Source organism: Plectropomus leopardus, chromosome 4, assembly GCF_026936395.1.
Source record: "Plectropomus leopardus strain MGB_pleo_1.0 chromosome 4, ASM2693639v1, whole genome shotgun sequence".
NCBI lineage: Eukaryota > Metazoa > Chordata > Actinopteri > Perciformes > Serranidae > Plectropomus > Plectropomus leopardus.
In genome coordinates this window covers 36,797,369-36,811,812 of record NC_142179.1, presented here as the reverse complement: position 1 = coordinate 36,811,812, position 14,444 = coordinate 36,797,369, and the positions used below count along the sequence as shown (strand labels likewise).

The 14,444-nt window shown below is 39.2% G+C and overlaps 1 protein-coding gene across 1 annotated transcript; it reads right to left on the bottom strand.

Annotated features, from left to right (window-relative positions):
• On the bottom strand, nucleotides 1-14,233 carry golph3a (golgi phosphoprotein 3a). The gene is made up of 4 exons (XM_042488731.2): nucleotides 13,790-14,233; nucleotides 10,076-10,207; nucleotides 8,039-8,153; nucleotides 1-4,607 (listed from the first exon to the last, which is right to left on the bottom strand). The coding sequence occupies exons 1-4, from the start codon at nucleotides 13,997-13,999 to the stop codon at nucleotides 4,183-4,185; spliced, it is 882 nt and encodes a 293-aa protein (XP_042344665.1). The 5' UTR covers nucleotides 14,000-14,233; the 3' UTR covers nucleotides 1-4,182.
• Nucleotides 14,234-14,444: the final 211 nt, after the last annotated feature.

Genomic DNA, 14,444 nt, shown 5'->3' with positions numbered 1-14,444 from the left:
TTGTATGATTAGGCACTTCCAAGCTCTTGGTTTATTTTCTAGGGTCAAAGAAAGTACACAGACTAGAGGTCCCTTTATTTAGATAACATATATAATCTCATATTCATTCCGCAAAGTTGAGGTGACTTTCTGATGCATAAACCTCTTGGTCACCTCTTCTCTTGTCCCACGATCACTTGCTGATCAGTCCCAGCCCTTTGCTACATACAATATCAGAGGGAGGCCATCTGTAATAAAGCAACGTCTTTCACAAGCTCCATGAGGTCGAGTAGCAAAAGTTGTGTTAAAACAGAGAACAGTTAAACAAATGCCAAAATAAAAAGTCATAAAAAATTGAGGCAGTATGAAATTAAGAGCAAGGTATGGTTTGTGGTGAAAAGGCTTTGACAAATGTTTTCAAGCACAATGTCCAACAGTTTGAACGACAGTGCAGCTGAACCATGATAGATTTTGGAAAGCTAAGTGCAAATGTGATGAGAATGTCCTTTGAATTTGTGGCTGTCAAAATACACAAGTATATACATCAACATCTGGAATGTGAGCTGATCCTTTGATTCTTCCGATTAGACTTTGGTGAGCGGGTCGGATCATCCATCAGATTTTCTCAGGGTTAAGTAAACACAGTGGATTTATTTGGAGAGCATTTGCAAGTTAACTGCAGAGTAAGACTCTGAACATTTGAGAACTGCTGACAGTTTAGGATATGCACTTGCTTTCCGCTAAGCCCACGCTTACATGAGAAGATCAATATCTATTTCAGCTCTGCATTCAGACAACGACAGGTCTGGAATATGTTTTGCCAAGTTTAACAAAGACTGGAGACATAAAAAACTGCTAATGTAGCTCCATAAGGCATGGAAAAATACAACTTTCAACAACTCTGAAGCTGTCTGATTTACAAATATACTATGTGCTAGCTGGTCAACCCTTTGACTCAAGCACTGGATACGTGGACAGTAATTAAAACAGGGCTCGAACCACCTAAAACAGGACTTTGGGATGCTGTGTCACTGCACACAGAAGGTGTTGGTCAAAAATCACTCCAAAGCTCCCAATAACATGTATTGTTTTGCATTTCCATGTGTTTGAATACAGACAAGACACACCAAATCATGTAAATCAGACAGTTTTGGAAAGTGCACGACTTAAATAAAACAAATTATTTTTTCAACCCAGAACTAATCTTTCCATGTTTTTGTGTCCACATGGCTACTGGTATTGAAAGAACGCTGGAATATAATCCATGCGGGCAATTCAGCACAGTCAACATACGTCCGCTAAAAGAGCTTGTTTTTGCCACTGACAGGCTAATTATCACTATGAGTGTCTGAAAACATTAGAGAATGGACCCTACAGAGAAATGAAACATTTCTTTATTCCCCTTTAACACCAAAATTAGGGTTTTTCCAACACGAGAGAACACCCTTAATATAGGCAATGGACTGCATTCCCACTGCCAGTGAACACACCGTGGCAGCACACGAGCTTGCCTTTCTGTCAGCTGCAGTGTGTGTGTGTATTGTTTTGTTGGTGTGTCCATGCAAAGACGGGTGTGAATGCCGATCGCATGCATTCTCACTGCATTAAAAAGCCAGATATTAATGGGTGTTAGCAGGTTTTTTGTGCAGTGGGAATGAGGCTTAAGAGAGCCTGTTTTTGTTTATTTTGAGTGTCTGAAAACAGAGAATGGACCCTACAGAGAAACACGTTTTCTTAACCAAGTCTAGCTAAAGGAGAAGTCTCGTTCTGAAATTTATGTTTTCTGCATTGTCGAAATCAGCTAAATCTTTACCCATGACATCAAAAATCTTTTTCTCAACAAACTCTTCCCACCACCATGGTATCTAAATCTGGCGAATGTTGCCACTGTTGTTTTTTTCCCACAACAGGTGACCCCACATGAGATTTTGAGTCTTCCCCATGAGCAAGACTTGGTCCCTTTCCCGTAATGTTATCAGACACTAACAATCTGAGCCTGTCAACAGCAACACAGGCACTTTAGTGAGCATAATAAGTGCACTATGACACTGCAGCCTGTTTGGTGGCTGCAGCACTCTCTCTCCGTACTGGACTTACTTTAAAAAATTGTCTCCTTTTGTCACTTATGACACAAAAACATGGAAAAATAGGGTCCAGTTTGAAAATGACTTAAGTTTCCCTTTAATTTAATTTTTGAGGGAGCTGTTGAAGCAGCTTATGTGTGCTCCAGTTTGTTTTAAATTCACCAAACACATCCTGGACCTCTCCCTGTACTGTAGAAAAGCTGAAATTCACATTCATCTTCACATTTTTCACAAAATGGGTAAATGACTTGTTTGGTGTTTTGCTTCTAAAATCGGGTGCAGGTAGCATAGCAGAAACCCAAAAGCTGAGGAAAAGATCACCATAAATTAATTTTCTTCCGCATTAAAACCGATCGATAACTTCATTTTTAATTAAATGTACTAATAGGTAAACACTATGTGTGTATTTGAATTCTGCTAACAAACGTAGCTGGCAATTATTGGGTCTGCTTTCCTGAGTTTGTTTCCACCACTAAAATACTAATTTGATCTTCAACATCCACTGGTCTTTTTTCCATATGGGTCATAATCAGCTAACACAGTTAAAAGCTGTGATAGCTGATGTGACCAAATCCCATACATTACACATTTTTAGGGCCATTTGTTTTACCATGGAGATGACTGTGAACCCAGACTAAAACTGTACCCATTCAGAAAACACATACTGAGTTGCTGAATGTAACCTGGTTTCTATCAGACATGCTCACATTTTGAAAGTGCATCTACTGAGATACAATCTGAGTTCTGCACCAAATTCAGGTTTCAATGTAAATAAAAAAAACTGTCCAGAAGACATTAAAACAGTGTGAGCTATTTTCACTTATTTATGACAGAAAGGTTCATTAATATTTAGTATTTTTATTTTTCCTTCCATTATCATGTTTGCAGAGCTCTGGAATTTGTATTATTCCAGCACTGTTTTACGGAATGCCCTTCACAAGTCTGTCTAATGATGATCTCCAGATTTTGGCTTTTCATTTTTAAAAGTTTTTCCCAAAATATTCAATGGGGCTGAGGTCTAATTAACTGATAAGTCACAGAGGTCAGCGCTCCATCTGCCCGGGACTGTCTGTGTCCATGCATGTGCAGGCTTATTGTCCTTGCTGTCGAATGAATGATCTTTCACGCAACGTTTGACCAAAAGGGATGGAATGTAGGGCGGCATGGTGGCTCAGTGGTTAGCGCTGTCGCCTCACACTGAGAAAATCCTCAGTTCCGATCCAGCAGGCAGTTGTGTGGATTTGGGATTTTTTCCAAGTGCCTGCATGGGTCTCTCCTTTAACAGTCCAAAGACATGCAGGTCAGGTGGGCTGTATGTATGCATCAGCCCTGTACTGGCAACATGTCCAGGGTGTAGCCTTACCCTCAGCCAGTCTGAGCTGTAGCAGTCTCCAGCCCCAAGCATCCCTGCACAGGATCAGCAGGTGTATGCATTGGATGGATTAAGAGGTATCAACTGAGGATACTCTACTAGGTAGTGGACTCAGACTTTCAGTCTGACCACATTAGTTTTCTCCCAGAACTTGATTTGAAAGTCAAAGAATGCTGCGACACCAAATACATCATATCCATAAACTTCAATCACATTTGGAAGAAGATATCCATTTAAAGACTTGACAGGAGTATCAGCTAATCTTTCTTTCCTATACAGCATCACTGCCCTGTACATGGATTGGTACATGTACATCCTGGTGGGTTATTTCAGTCGTAGGTGAGTCCGGATGCTACCTTGAGGAACCTGTGCCATACCTACCATACCTCCGAGAGTTCCAAAGATATAGAAAATAAAGAGGATATGAATCGACATCTTGATTTCAGCCTTACCCATATCATCACCAGCCACCTTAATCAGAGCTCCAGGAGAGTTAATTTCTTTTTTTAGCAAAAGTGAACACAAACGACACATGGGGGTGGGGGTGGGGGGGACATGAAGGATTAACATGGACAGTTATCTGCAAGGAAAAGAAAATGATGGAAGGAGAGGGATGAGAAAAGAGGGCAGCCCATTCTAAAAGTCCAGGCATGGGTCATCTGTCACCATGTCAGGGTCTGATTTCTACCCCAAGAGTACAATGCCACTTGAATGCCACAACTGCTTGCTGTCCTCTTTGTGGTACCCTCATTTGGTGAAGGCGGCCACCACAGCCCATAGCAGCTCGTTGGCGTTGGCCTTCATGCTCTCCCCCTCGGGCTCCAGTTCCAGCAGCTGCCGCACTCTCTTCATGGCAAGGTCGTATTGGTCGTCTAGCAGCGGGGCGAAGGCATTTTCCAGGACGTCGGAGGAATGGGCTAAGAAGATGAGCGCGAGCAGCCGCTTGTCCATTCGATGTGGGTCGTTCACCCACTTGTCCAGTACGGCCTCCTGGACCTTCTTGATGAGCCGCTGCTTGATGTTGTTGTTGGTCAGAGGATGTGTGGTCATGTCAAAAAGCAGGAAGTTCTGCTTCTCGGTGGTGAGGACGCCTTTTTCCACCAGGTTTTTGGCCAGCCGTTCACGGACATTGCGCAGTTGATAATGGAGCTTTAGTGGGTTCCACGTCTCTCCTAAAAACGAGCCAATACAGCAAAAGACAGTTAAAGCTGTCACTAAAACGTGATAATCTCATCAATAAAATGGTGCTGTGACAAAGACAAAACAGTCAGTACTAGAGTCTGAGACATAGGGCTGGGCAATACAGTTTAAACTATATATATATATATATATATATATATATATATATATATATATATATAGGGATGTACAATAAATATCTTGATATTTTCAAATATCTAAACTAATGTAGACTACTAAAGCACTATTTTAATTAGTTACAAAAAAGTTAAATAAAGTAGCAACTGTTGAATAATTAGGTTAAATAAAGAAAAAAAACTGTTATAATAAAGTTAAAGAAAGTATTCTTATAATTAAATAAACACATTTCTACAATCTTCTACAATCTACTCCTCATCCGTGCCCATGATTTACACCTGAGTCATGTTTTTATCAGCAATAAATGACACCACATTATTTCACCACTTTATCCAAATCAATCTTTTGTTATTCTTTTGATTTAGAAACAGCAGAAATTACACACTGGCCACAGTTAGAGATTTTGGTTTTGTCCATTAATTCCTTCCATATTGTCAGATAAAACACAAAAAGCTTAGAACCATCTGTACAAAGAGTTTGACAGGCTCCTGACAAGAACTAAGACTGCTTTGTTCTATTTATTGACATTTTAATCAGAATTGTTTTATATCTACCTCAGATTTGTGAAATATTCTGCTATTTGGAAATGCTTATCATGCTCTGACAATAAATAGTTGAAACCACAAGCTTTCTTCAACTTTCACTCAGGAGGAAAAATTTTGCCTTTAACCCTTTGAAACCAGAGCTAATTGGCTTAAATGTCTTTCAAAACATGGGAAGAAGGCAATGACCAATGAAAGAAGAAATGATCCAAAATTCTGCAAGAAATAGTACAAGAAAATTACCTGAAAATAAGTTAAAAACTTTTATTAAAAAAAACAACAAAAAAGGAAATTACCTTGAAAGGCCACTAAAAATTATGATAATGCTGTTACATAATTTCAAATATATAATTGTGATCATTTTAAACATAGTTTCCATAGGGTTTTTTTATACAGTTCTCTATACAGTTTCTCTTTGCTTTTTAAAACAATTTTCTAAATATACTAATTTATTGCAATTTGTGGAACATCGTTTACCAAGTTGCCCATTGCCTTTTCCACCATGCATTTTGAAAGAAATCACCACAATTTGCTCAAGGTTCAAAGGTTAAAATACCAATGAAAGGTGTCTGAAAGCAGCGTAAGAAAAGTGTTGTCACTCCAGGTTTGAAAAGGTTAAACCTGAATAAAATCATTTAACTTTTGTAGTACTAAAATTGTCTATATTAACCAATATAAAATATTTTATTGTGATAACATTTTTTGGCATATCGCACAGCCCTATGCTAACACTGTTAGCTCAGTTAGAAACTTCTTCCAAAATCCACTAAATGTGGATTAACAACAAGATCTTTTAACAAAGTCTAAACTAAACTAAACTAAAAGATCATAGACTAAACAGCTGTCTGTTTGGAAGTCATGTTTCTCCAACATATACTCAAAGCTAACATTATCAGCATAAGCCTATAGCATTTTACATTGCAAAAATTAGCTTAGAGGATGGCTGACTTTTCCTATACTCGTAACTTAACCAGTTTACGTGTATTCTTTATGCTTTCTCTTACTCACTGCTGGTTTAAGTCACTGCATCTCCTGACAGAATAGCATGGATGGATTTCAAGCAGCTAATGTTGCAGTTACAAAAAGTTGTTTACATATGACATGTGCTCTGTTGACTCTTAGTTTCTCCAAAAACATTTCCACGTTGATGATTTATTCCTGGAATAGATGAAATTATCCTCATCGTCTTGCTCTTGTCTGCCTGCCATCATCTTCCTGACACTGTGTGACGGTGACACAGAATTTGAAAATAAGGGTCCATCCAAAAGAGGATGATATGGATACATGTTTTCACTTAACATTGATGATACGTGATCGCTGCTTATTTGATATTTCGATGCGGATTGATACATCCAAGTAAAACCCAATAATAGAACAGCTAAAACAGTCTGATGAGTTCAGAAAATTTACTTTGCTGTAGCATAGCCTTTGAAACAAAGCAGAGACAACACTTAGGTTGTTACAATTTTCAAAATCTGAGACGTCATCTCCTCTCACGAAACAGTGTTCGTGCACATCATCCATGTTTGCATCCCAATCAGGTTACTTTAAGCTCACAGAGACTTTCCAAGGGAGAGAAAAGAACTAAAGTGCATGGATCCATTTACAGCTTTAGTTTCAACACCACTGTGTCTTTATTAGATTTCAAGAAGGATATCGAGTCTCATATGACGATATGGCTATTATAATATAATATCTATATATTGCCCAGCCCATTAAGTTAAGAATCCCCACGTGGTCTGATGGCATTGTTTGTATCTCTCCGTTAGGGGTGTAACGGTACAAAAAAATCACAGTTTGGTACCTCAATTTTGAAGTCATGATACAGTTTGGTTCTCAGTTAAGGAGGAAAGTGCAAAAAACTGGTCGTCGTTAAGTAAGAACATTAGTTTATTTAGTTGAAAAATAACAGTTAAACAGTTGTCAGCTGTTAGTGACTCAGCAAGTGTTTCAAATGAAATTAAACATACAAAATAAAATGTCTAAAAATACAGCAGAATACTGCTACAAACTCCTAAGCTCTCCAATAACTAAAAAACTTATCAAGAGCAGCGTTTGCACAACTCTTATTTTCCTTGCAGAGGTGTTACTCAAACTCAAATGGTGCCGTTTCAAATGCATGTGCCAGATGCATAGCTAATTGCCACTGAACAATGTTGGCCCACTGGTTTTGTCATGTCTTTCTCCCTTTTTGTATTTCATGGGAAATCAAAGAGATCCCACACAGGTGATATGAATGACCCCGGAGTGTCCTCAACTTTTGGCTTCTTGCTCCTGTTAGCATTAGCCATCCCATTCACTTGCCATCCAGGCTGGGCTATGCTAACTTTAGCATGCTGTTACTCGCTTTTACTGCACAAGCGTGAGCCGGAGACTAAACGGTCCGCCACATTCTGTGCGAACTCTAACATTAAGTTTTAAGTTCCATAATCAAACAATTCTGTATATTCTAATGTTATTGAGAAGGTAAATTCATTAGAGACTTTTTAAACAAAGTTTAAAAAGTGAAATGACATTTGTCCTTAATCCTGCTACATCTTTGAGGTTGAAGGATGGGTAAAAGGGTATAAGGATGAGATAAATTAATTATTATTAATATTTATAGATTGCGGTCCAACTCCGGACTGAACTGGAAGTGCCTGTACCGTGATGGTTTGTTACAAATATGTGTATTGTTACTTTCCTAGTCTCCATACATACAGAAACAGTGTGGGGCTGAGGGGCGATGAAGCAGCTGAACTCACCACTGAGCAGTTCGATCCAGCTCTGCACCGTCTCCGGAGGCTGGGTGTCTTTGATGTGTTTAAGTGCTTCATCCAGGAGCACGTCACCTGTTGGAGCATCTGACTTACAAATCACCTGCGAATTATAGAATGAACGCAGCCATAGTTATCAGGACAGTCACTGAAATACATACAAAATGTCTTTTTTCTTTGAACTCAATACTCTGCTCACATGGCCAAGTGACATTCACTGGCACATAAGACACTGAAACTGCTTACAGCTAATATGTATATAGCTTGTTTTGCAGTTCACTCACTCAACTAGAACTCTAACTAAACTTGACTTTCATTATTAATTCATTTGTCACAGTCTCCTTAAAGCCCAAGCTGAATTCTTTGTTTCGTCCAAGCAACAGCCCAAAACCCAAACATATTCACTTCACTATGACATCAAACAGAGAAAAGCAGAAAATGCTCACATTGCAGAATCTATGAGTAATGATAATCGAACATTTCTGCTTGATTAAAAAAAATGTTTTCAATAATTTCATTGATTAGTTGACCTGTGAAGGTTATGAAAATAAATGGCAAACTCCTTTTCCCTCACTCACTTTCACTCTGCACTTTACTTTAACGTAGTCTATAAAGTAGCCTGGGAAACAGATGATCTAGCTCATGTTTTATTTGCTTTGACAGATGCATCGGGCTCCTCTCCTGATGAGACAGATTTTCCTCACAGACCTGGCCTGCTCTGAGCCAATCACAACTATTTATCTGATATGGGGCGTGTTGCTGACGATGACTGACAACCTGCAGAATGAGTGAATTAATCTTTATTTCAAACATGAAAAAAAAAAAAAAAATAGCCTTCTGATGTGATGTTGTCATTTTTTGGCTAGTGTCATTGACGCACACACAAATAGTTATAAGCCTTAAGACTCTTGTACACCTTGATGGCTCGCCGTGTCATAGGAGGTCTACAGGACTAAGTCATTTGTGATACCGATCGCCTTCATGCCAGGTAAATTGGTCGACCCATGGAAAAATCACCTTGCCGGAAAGTGTAGGGATCGTACCCAATGTTTTTAGAAATTTTCGGATGATAGCTGCAGCATGCAGGTCCATATAAAGCTTGAGAGTTTTCACTTTCCTCCATTTCCAACCGGTGTTTTTCACATCCTGCCCATCATCTGACCTTTGCGTATCATTAGGATCACATGACTAAAAACAAATTACTAAATAACAAAACAGTTTTGGACTTTTATTGTGAAGAATTTTTAAGACATGAAACATCAGCGGCTTTACTTACAACAAGCGCATCATGCACTTGCACTATTTATTAAACCTTTATGGTCAGTGCATGTGTTATTTATTATAAAGCTGTTTATATTTGATTTATTCATTCAGCAGCATTTAAATTCATCATTCTGATGTTCAAAACTAGGAGAGGATAAGAGACATGAGTTTGCTTTTTTTTGTTACAAGAGACTTTTAAGTTTAAGTCCAGCACTTTGATATATGTTATGTAAGTCAAGCACTTTGATATGTCTTATAGAATGTGGTCTTTTTAAAGCCCTGTCTGCACAGTAAACATCTCAGACTATGGGTGCAAAACATTTTTTTTGTTGACACCCCCACCCCCACACTATTGTGTGACAGAATCTTAATTCACATTTTAGTAAGAATCGTGCAGTCCAAGTTTACATTCGCCTGTTCTTCAGCGCTACCTTACATGTTTTTTGCTCTGATTGGTTGTAGGTCTACCTAATTGCATCCAGAGGCATTTACAGCCATTGATAATGCCTGCTGGAGATAAAATTAACTGAGAGGTCCCAGACTGACTTGCATTTGTGATTTTGTCTGCTGATGTCAGGCCACCAGTAAAGATGAAGGAATATGGAACAGTTGAGAGTTTAGGTGTTGTTATGAGATTTCTGGAGTTGGTCATGCTTCTTTGCAAATATGCACATGCCTCACCCAACATGCGTTAAGGTGAGGCGGAAAACAAAGAGCACCAGACGGAACTATTTATATAGTAAAAAGAAATATGTGTCCTACCTTCCTGGCCAGCAGACCTTTCCTCCTCATGCCACAAGCTTCCAGCTGAAGACGTCCTCGCAGGGCCAGTTCAATCAGCATGCACCCTCGCAGCCCTGATGAAATGCAGTCATTCCAGAACGAGGTGTAGCCCTACATCATGGAAACACATTATTTGCAAGCTGGTTTGTCAGAAAATTATCATGCATTTACAAAAGTTCAGTTTATACTAACAAAAGAGTTCACTTGACCCAGGAAGGCTAACTGATAAATCACAGTGTCTACACATATCAGACACCTACATTTAATGCTTTTTATGACGTTTGCAAGATGATTTTTAAACAAATTTAAGACCAATCGTATTTTTTTATTCAAGCATTGCAGGCTGGTATAAAGATAAGAACTATGCATGTAGTCCCATGCAGAGGTACATTTTTTGCAGGAATATGGTTTAGAGCTTTAATTCTCTGCCCAACTTGATGGCCCACTCTCTACTGCCTCAGGCTTGAATCAGGTCGGGTTCTTGCCAAATTAACATTTATTTATTTATTTATATGAAACTTGTGAACTGTTTAATGCTTAAATGACACTTTGGCAGGATTTTTAATGGACTGAATCAAGAAGCAAAGAGAGAGAAAGAAAGAGAGAGAGAGAGAGAGAGAGAGAATGACATGTAGAGAACCGTGGAAGAGACAGAGCGCAGACGAGAGAGGGACAGAAAACAAGAGAAAGAGAAAGAATGGCTGCAAGGCAAATTGGTTGGCAGTTTCTGCTTCTCCCTCCCCTGCAGTGGAAGAGATGTGCATAACTTGCAGTGGAGAGAGGTGATCAACATGTACGCAGTACATCTCTAACTGTGCATCTGTTAAATATAAAGTATAATATACTATAGGCCTATTTTGACAGTAAAAATTCAGATTTTTATCGGGCTTCGGGCCCAAAACTGCTCCTGTGGGTCAGGCTCGGGTTGGGCTTGAACAGAAACTTTGCGGGTTTATGTAGGGTCAGGCCGGACATTTTGGGCTACGATCAAAGCTCTAATATGGTTATTGGAGTGACTTAGGTTAGTCTGCATTTTGCCAACAGGTTGGTGGAAATATAAAGTAAAGGACAGTATAAGGTTCAGTGGTAGATTGAAAGATTTTTAAGATCAGAAATTTGGAATTTCATGCAGAGGAGCTTGACTCACTTTAAAAAATTAAAAATAATACATGGAATTAAGTCGAATGTCTGTGGCAAGTTAAGACCTCACAAATTCAAATTCAAGACTATTTAACGACTTTGAAGGCCTGACATTTTAAAAGTTGAATTTAAGACGCTATAACATTTTAAGCACATACAGATGGAATGGTTGTAACACTTTTTGGCATCCATAGTATGGCACTGAATCTGTACTCGCTGGCCCAAACATTACAGCTGCTGAGCTGGCATTACATTTTGACAACACCACCTTTGTATGTGCGTGTTCTCCTTCAGGCATCTGACTAGAGACTGAATATAAAATGGAGACAGACGACTGCAAGCTAGAAGGAAAATCATGGCCATTTGTGAATGGCTTAAAAAGCCAAATCTTTGACAATTGACAATCTAGTAATCGGTGATAGAGACAATAGTAAGTACATCATTGTTAACAGGCATTTGTACCAACATGCCTCAGTACCCATGAGGCCATGTCTGGCTTCAGTTAAAGAAAAAAGTCAGCAAGGCTGTGATTGAGACTTGTGGTCCAAGCAGTAAATGAACCTATAAATGCAAGGCAATCCAATGTCACCAAAGTATTTCTGGACATAAAGACAGTCCTCACATAACACTAAGGTGTCTCTGCAGTAGAAAGACACAAATACTTCTGAAGTTGGTGCTATATGACTTGAGAAAACAGATGCTCAACAGGTAGAAAACCTACAACTACCAGAATGCAGTGTGTTACAGAAGAACAATAAACGCGCCCGTTGGTGGGTGACATTTAAACAATGGTGTCTGGCAATCATGTATTCCAGATGAATGGTAAGCTAAAACATGTTACTGAAAACATTTGAGGTGAGAAATATGCAACGCAGTCACAGAATATTGGTTTACGTTTTACATCAGCGCTGCTTAGTTTTACTGTCTGATCTCAGTTTATGATTTCACTTTGCAGGAAGCAGCGTGGCACCCGCTTCCTGTTCACAAACTCTTGCTATTACAGCTATACAGGGTGTTAAATTATGTTTCTGAAATCATTTTAGGGAAAAATGGGCAATGCAATAACATTATCTTGCTCTATTTGATCACCTCTTCCAAGTTTAACATATGATAGGATTTTGGCCCAAGTTTGACAGATAGAGAGAAGTATGTAAGTCTCTTGATCCTACAGGCAATACGAAATTGTGGAAGTACAGCCTGCAGTTCCAACAGCAACAAAAGCCAGCAATACTTTGCCAAATAGCATAAATTATGTAATTTTGGGTTGTTTTGCCAGAGTTAGGGGGTTATTTAGACAATGGTAAGGTATAGAGAAGTTTGCCACTGTTCATCTACACATACTACCCTTATTGTTTGGTTACAAAGCTGGTTGAAAATCTACAAAATATCCCTATCAGATTTCTATAGATTAAACAGTGTCTCATCTCTTTATGAGTAAATCTGCAGATAAAGGGGTGGAGACTATGCAGTATAAAATGAAAAAATGCTGGTTAGGTATACATAGTTATATACATCACTAGGATGGGAAATGTCACATTTTCTTTCTAGAGTACTTTGACAGTGTTAACTGTAAGACTGAAATGTGTCAAAATGTAATATAGATGGACAAAGCACAATTATTTGACACTGACAAAAAAAGACTAGCAATTTGTTGTAAAATTGTAAAGTATATGTTTTGAATGTTGATCTTTCTTCATGATGTCAGCTTACTGTTTTAAAGTTTTGGAAAGGAAATGGACACCTGTTGAAAGCTCCTCAGGCATTTAAAAATTACCTGTCTCACCTTGGTTTGACACAGATGGTCTCCATTCAAACTACCATTAAAACTCAATACTCAACTGTGTACACTTATGATGATTACAATGCATTTTAGAGTCATTTGTAAATGTTGGCTTTCACTTGAGCTTTACATATTTTTTTAACAGTGTCAACAAATCCTAATTAACTCCAGTGGCAAGAGATGAGGACAAAAATAAACAAAACAGGAAAAAATGGGTATTGGTACTAACGTTACTGTCTCCCTCTCCCTCTGTGTGTACTCGTCTGTTTAATTAGTGATAAGGTCACATTACAAAATGACTCTAAAGCAGCAGCAGATAAAATGGCTCACCGTGCGACATACAGAATGCTTGGAAACGTGCATTTATCCTAACAGATTATTAACCAATCTCACGGTATTAGAATTTCACCGGTCACTGTTAGCAGTCGTTTTCCGTACTTCCAGTTAAGCTAACTCACTAACGTTAGCCGACAGGCAAACCATAACAACAAAGACTATTTGTCACAGAACAATATTCACTTCACCGACTACCACTGTTCAATAAATGTAAAAGAAAACCTCCTGACGTTTCGCCAAGAGACATTACACAGCTCCGTGTTCACCTCTGTGGCCTATTATTGTTGTTAGCTACAGCTAGCAAACAAGGATGCTAACGTTAACTAAAGCTACGTCGGATAGGCAAATATAGCTAACGTTAGCATGGTAAACGTCCCATCGTCTTTAGATTTACCTTCATTTTACAGCGTTAGAGGCCACAGTGTATTTGCCATTACCTCTCGGTCCTTCAGTCCTAACAACAGCACTTCTTCCATCAAGGTGAGACGTGTTTCTTTGGAGTCTCCGGTATCATCGTCGTCCTGGTCGTCCCCCCGTCGGGGCTCGTGGTCCTCCTCGCCGGACGGACGGTCTTTGTCAGCGGCGTTGCGCGAGGCTTCAGTCCGCCTCTGCACGAGGCCCGAATTCCGCTGAACCAGGGTAGTCATGTCTGCCGGCAACTTAGCTAAACAACGACGAAAACAAAACGCGTCGGACTACGCTGCCCGAGATGTTTGACACTACTACTTGTTGTGAACCATGTAGCAGTTGGTTCGAGTGTGTGGAGGACTGCCTACAGCGGCCCGAGCACCCTTGTCATCTGGAGAATTGCTCCCCTTCCTTCACTTCGTCCGCAGCAATATAATGTCTATCTAATATGGCGCCGTGTGGTGAATGTGGTACCGAACTTATCCAGCAGGTAGAGGCCGAGATAACCTCAAAACAGGATTCAACTAACTTCAAGTTTAGTTTAAAGCCGTATCAGCCAATTTGATAAACAGATGAATACAGACATCTTTTATTCTGCATCATGTTAGAAGAAAAGAAACAAAAAACGCCACCTGATAAGTATACAGTACAGCCAAAGAATTTAGGGACTGTTCTTTATTTATA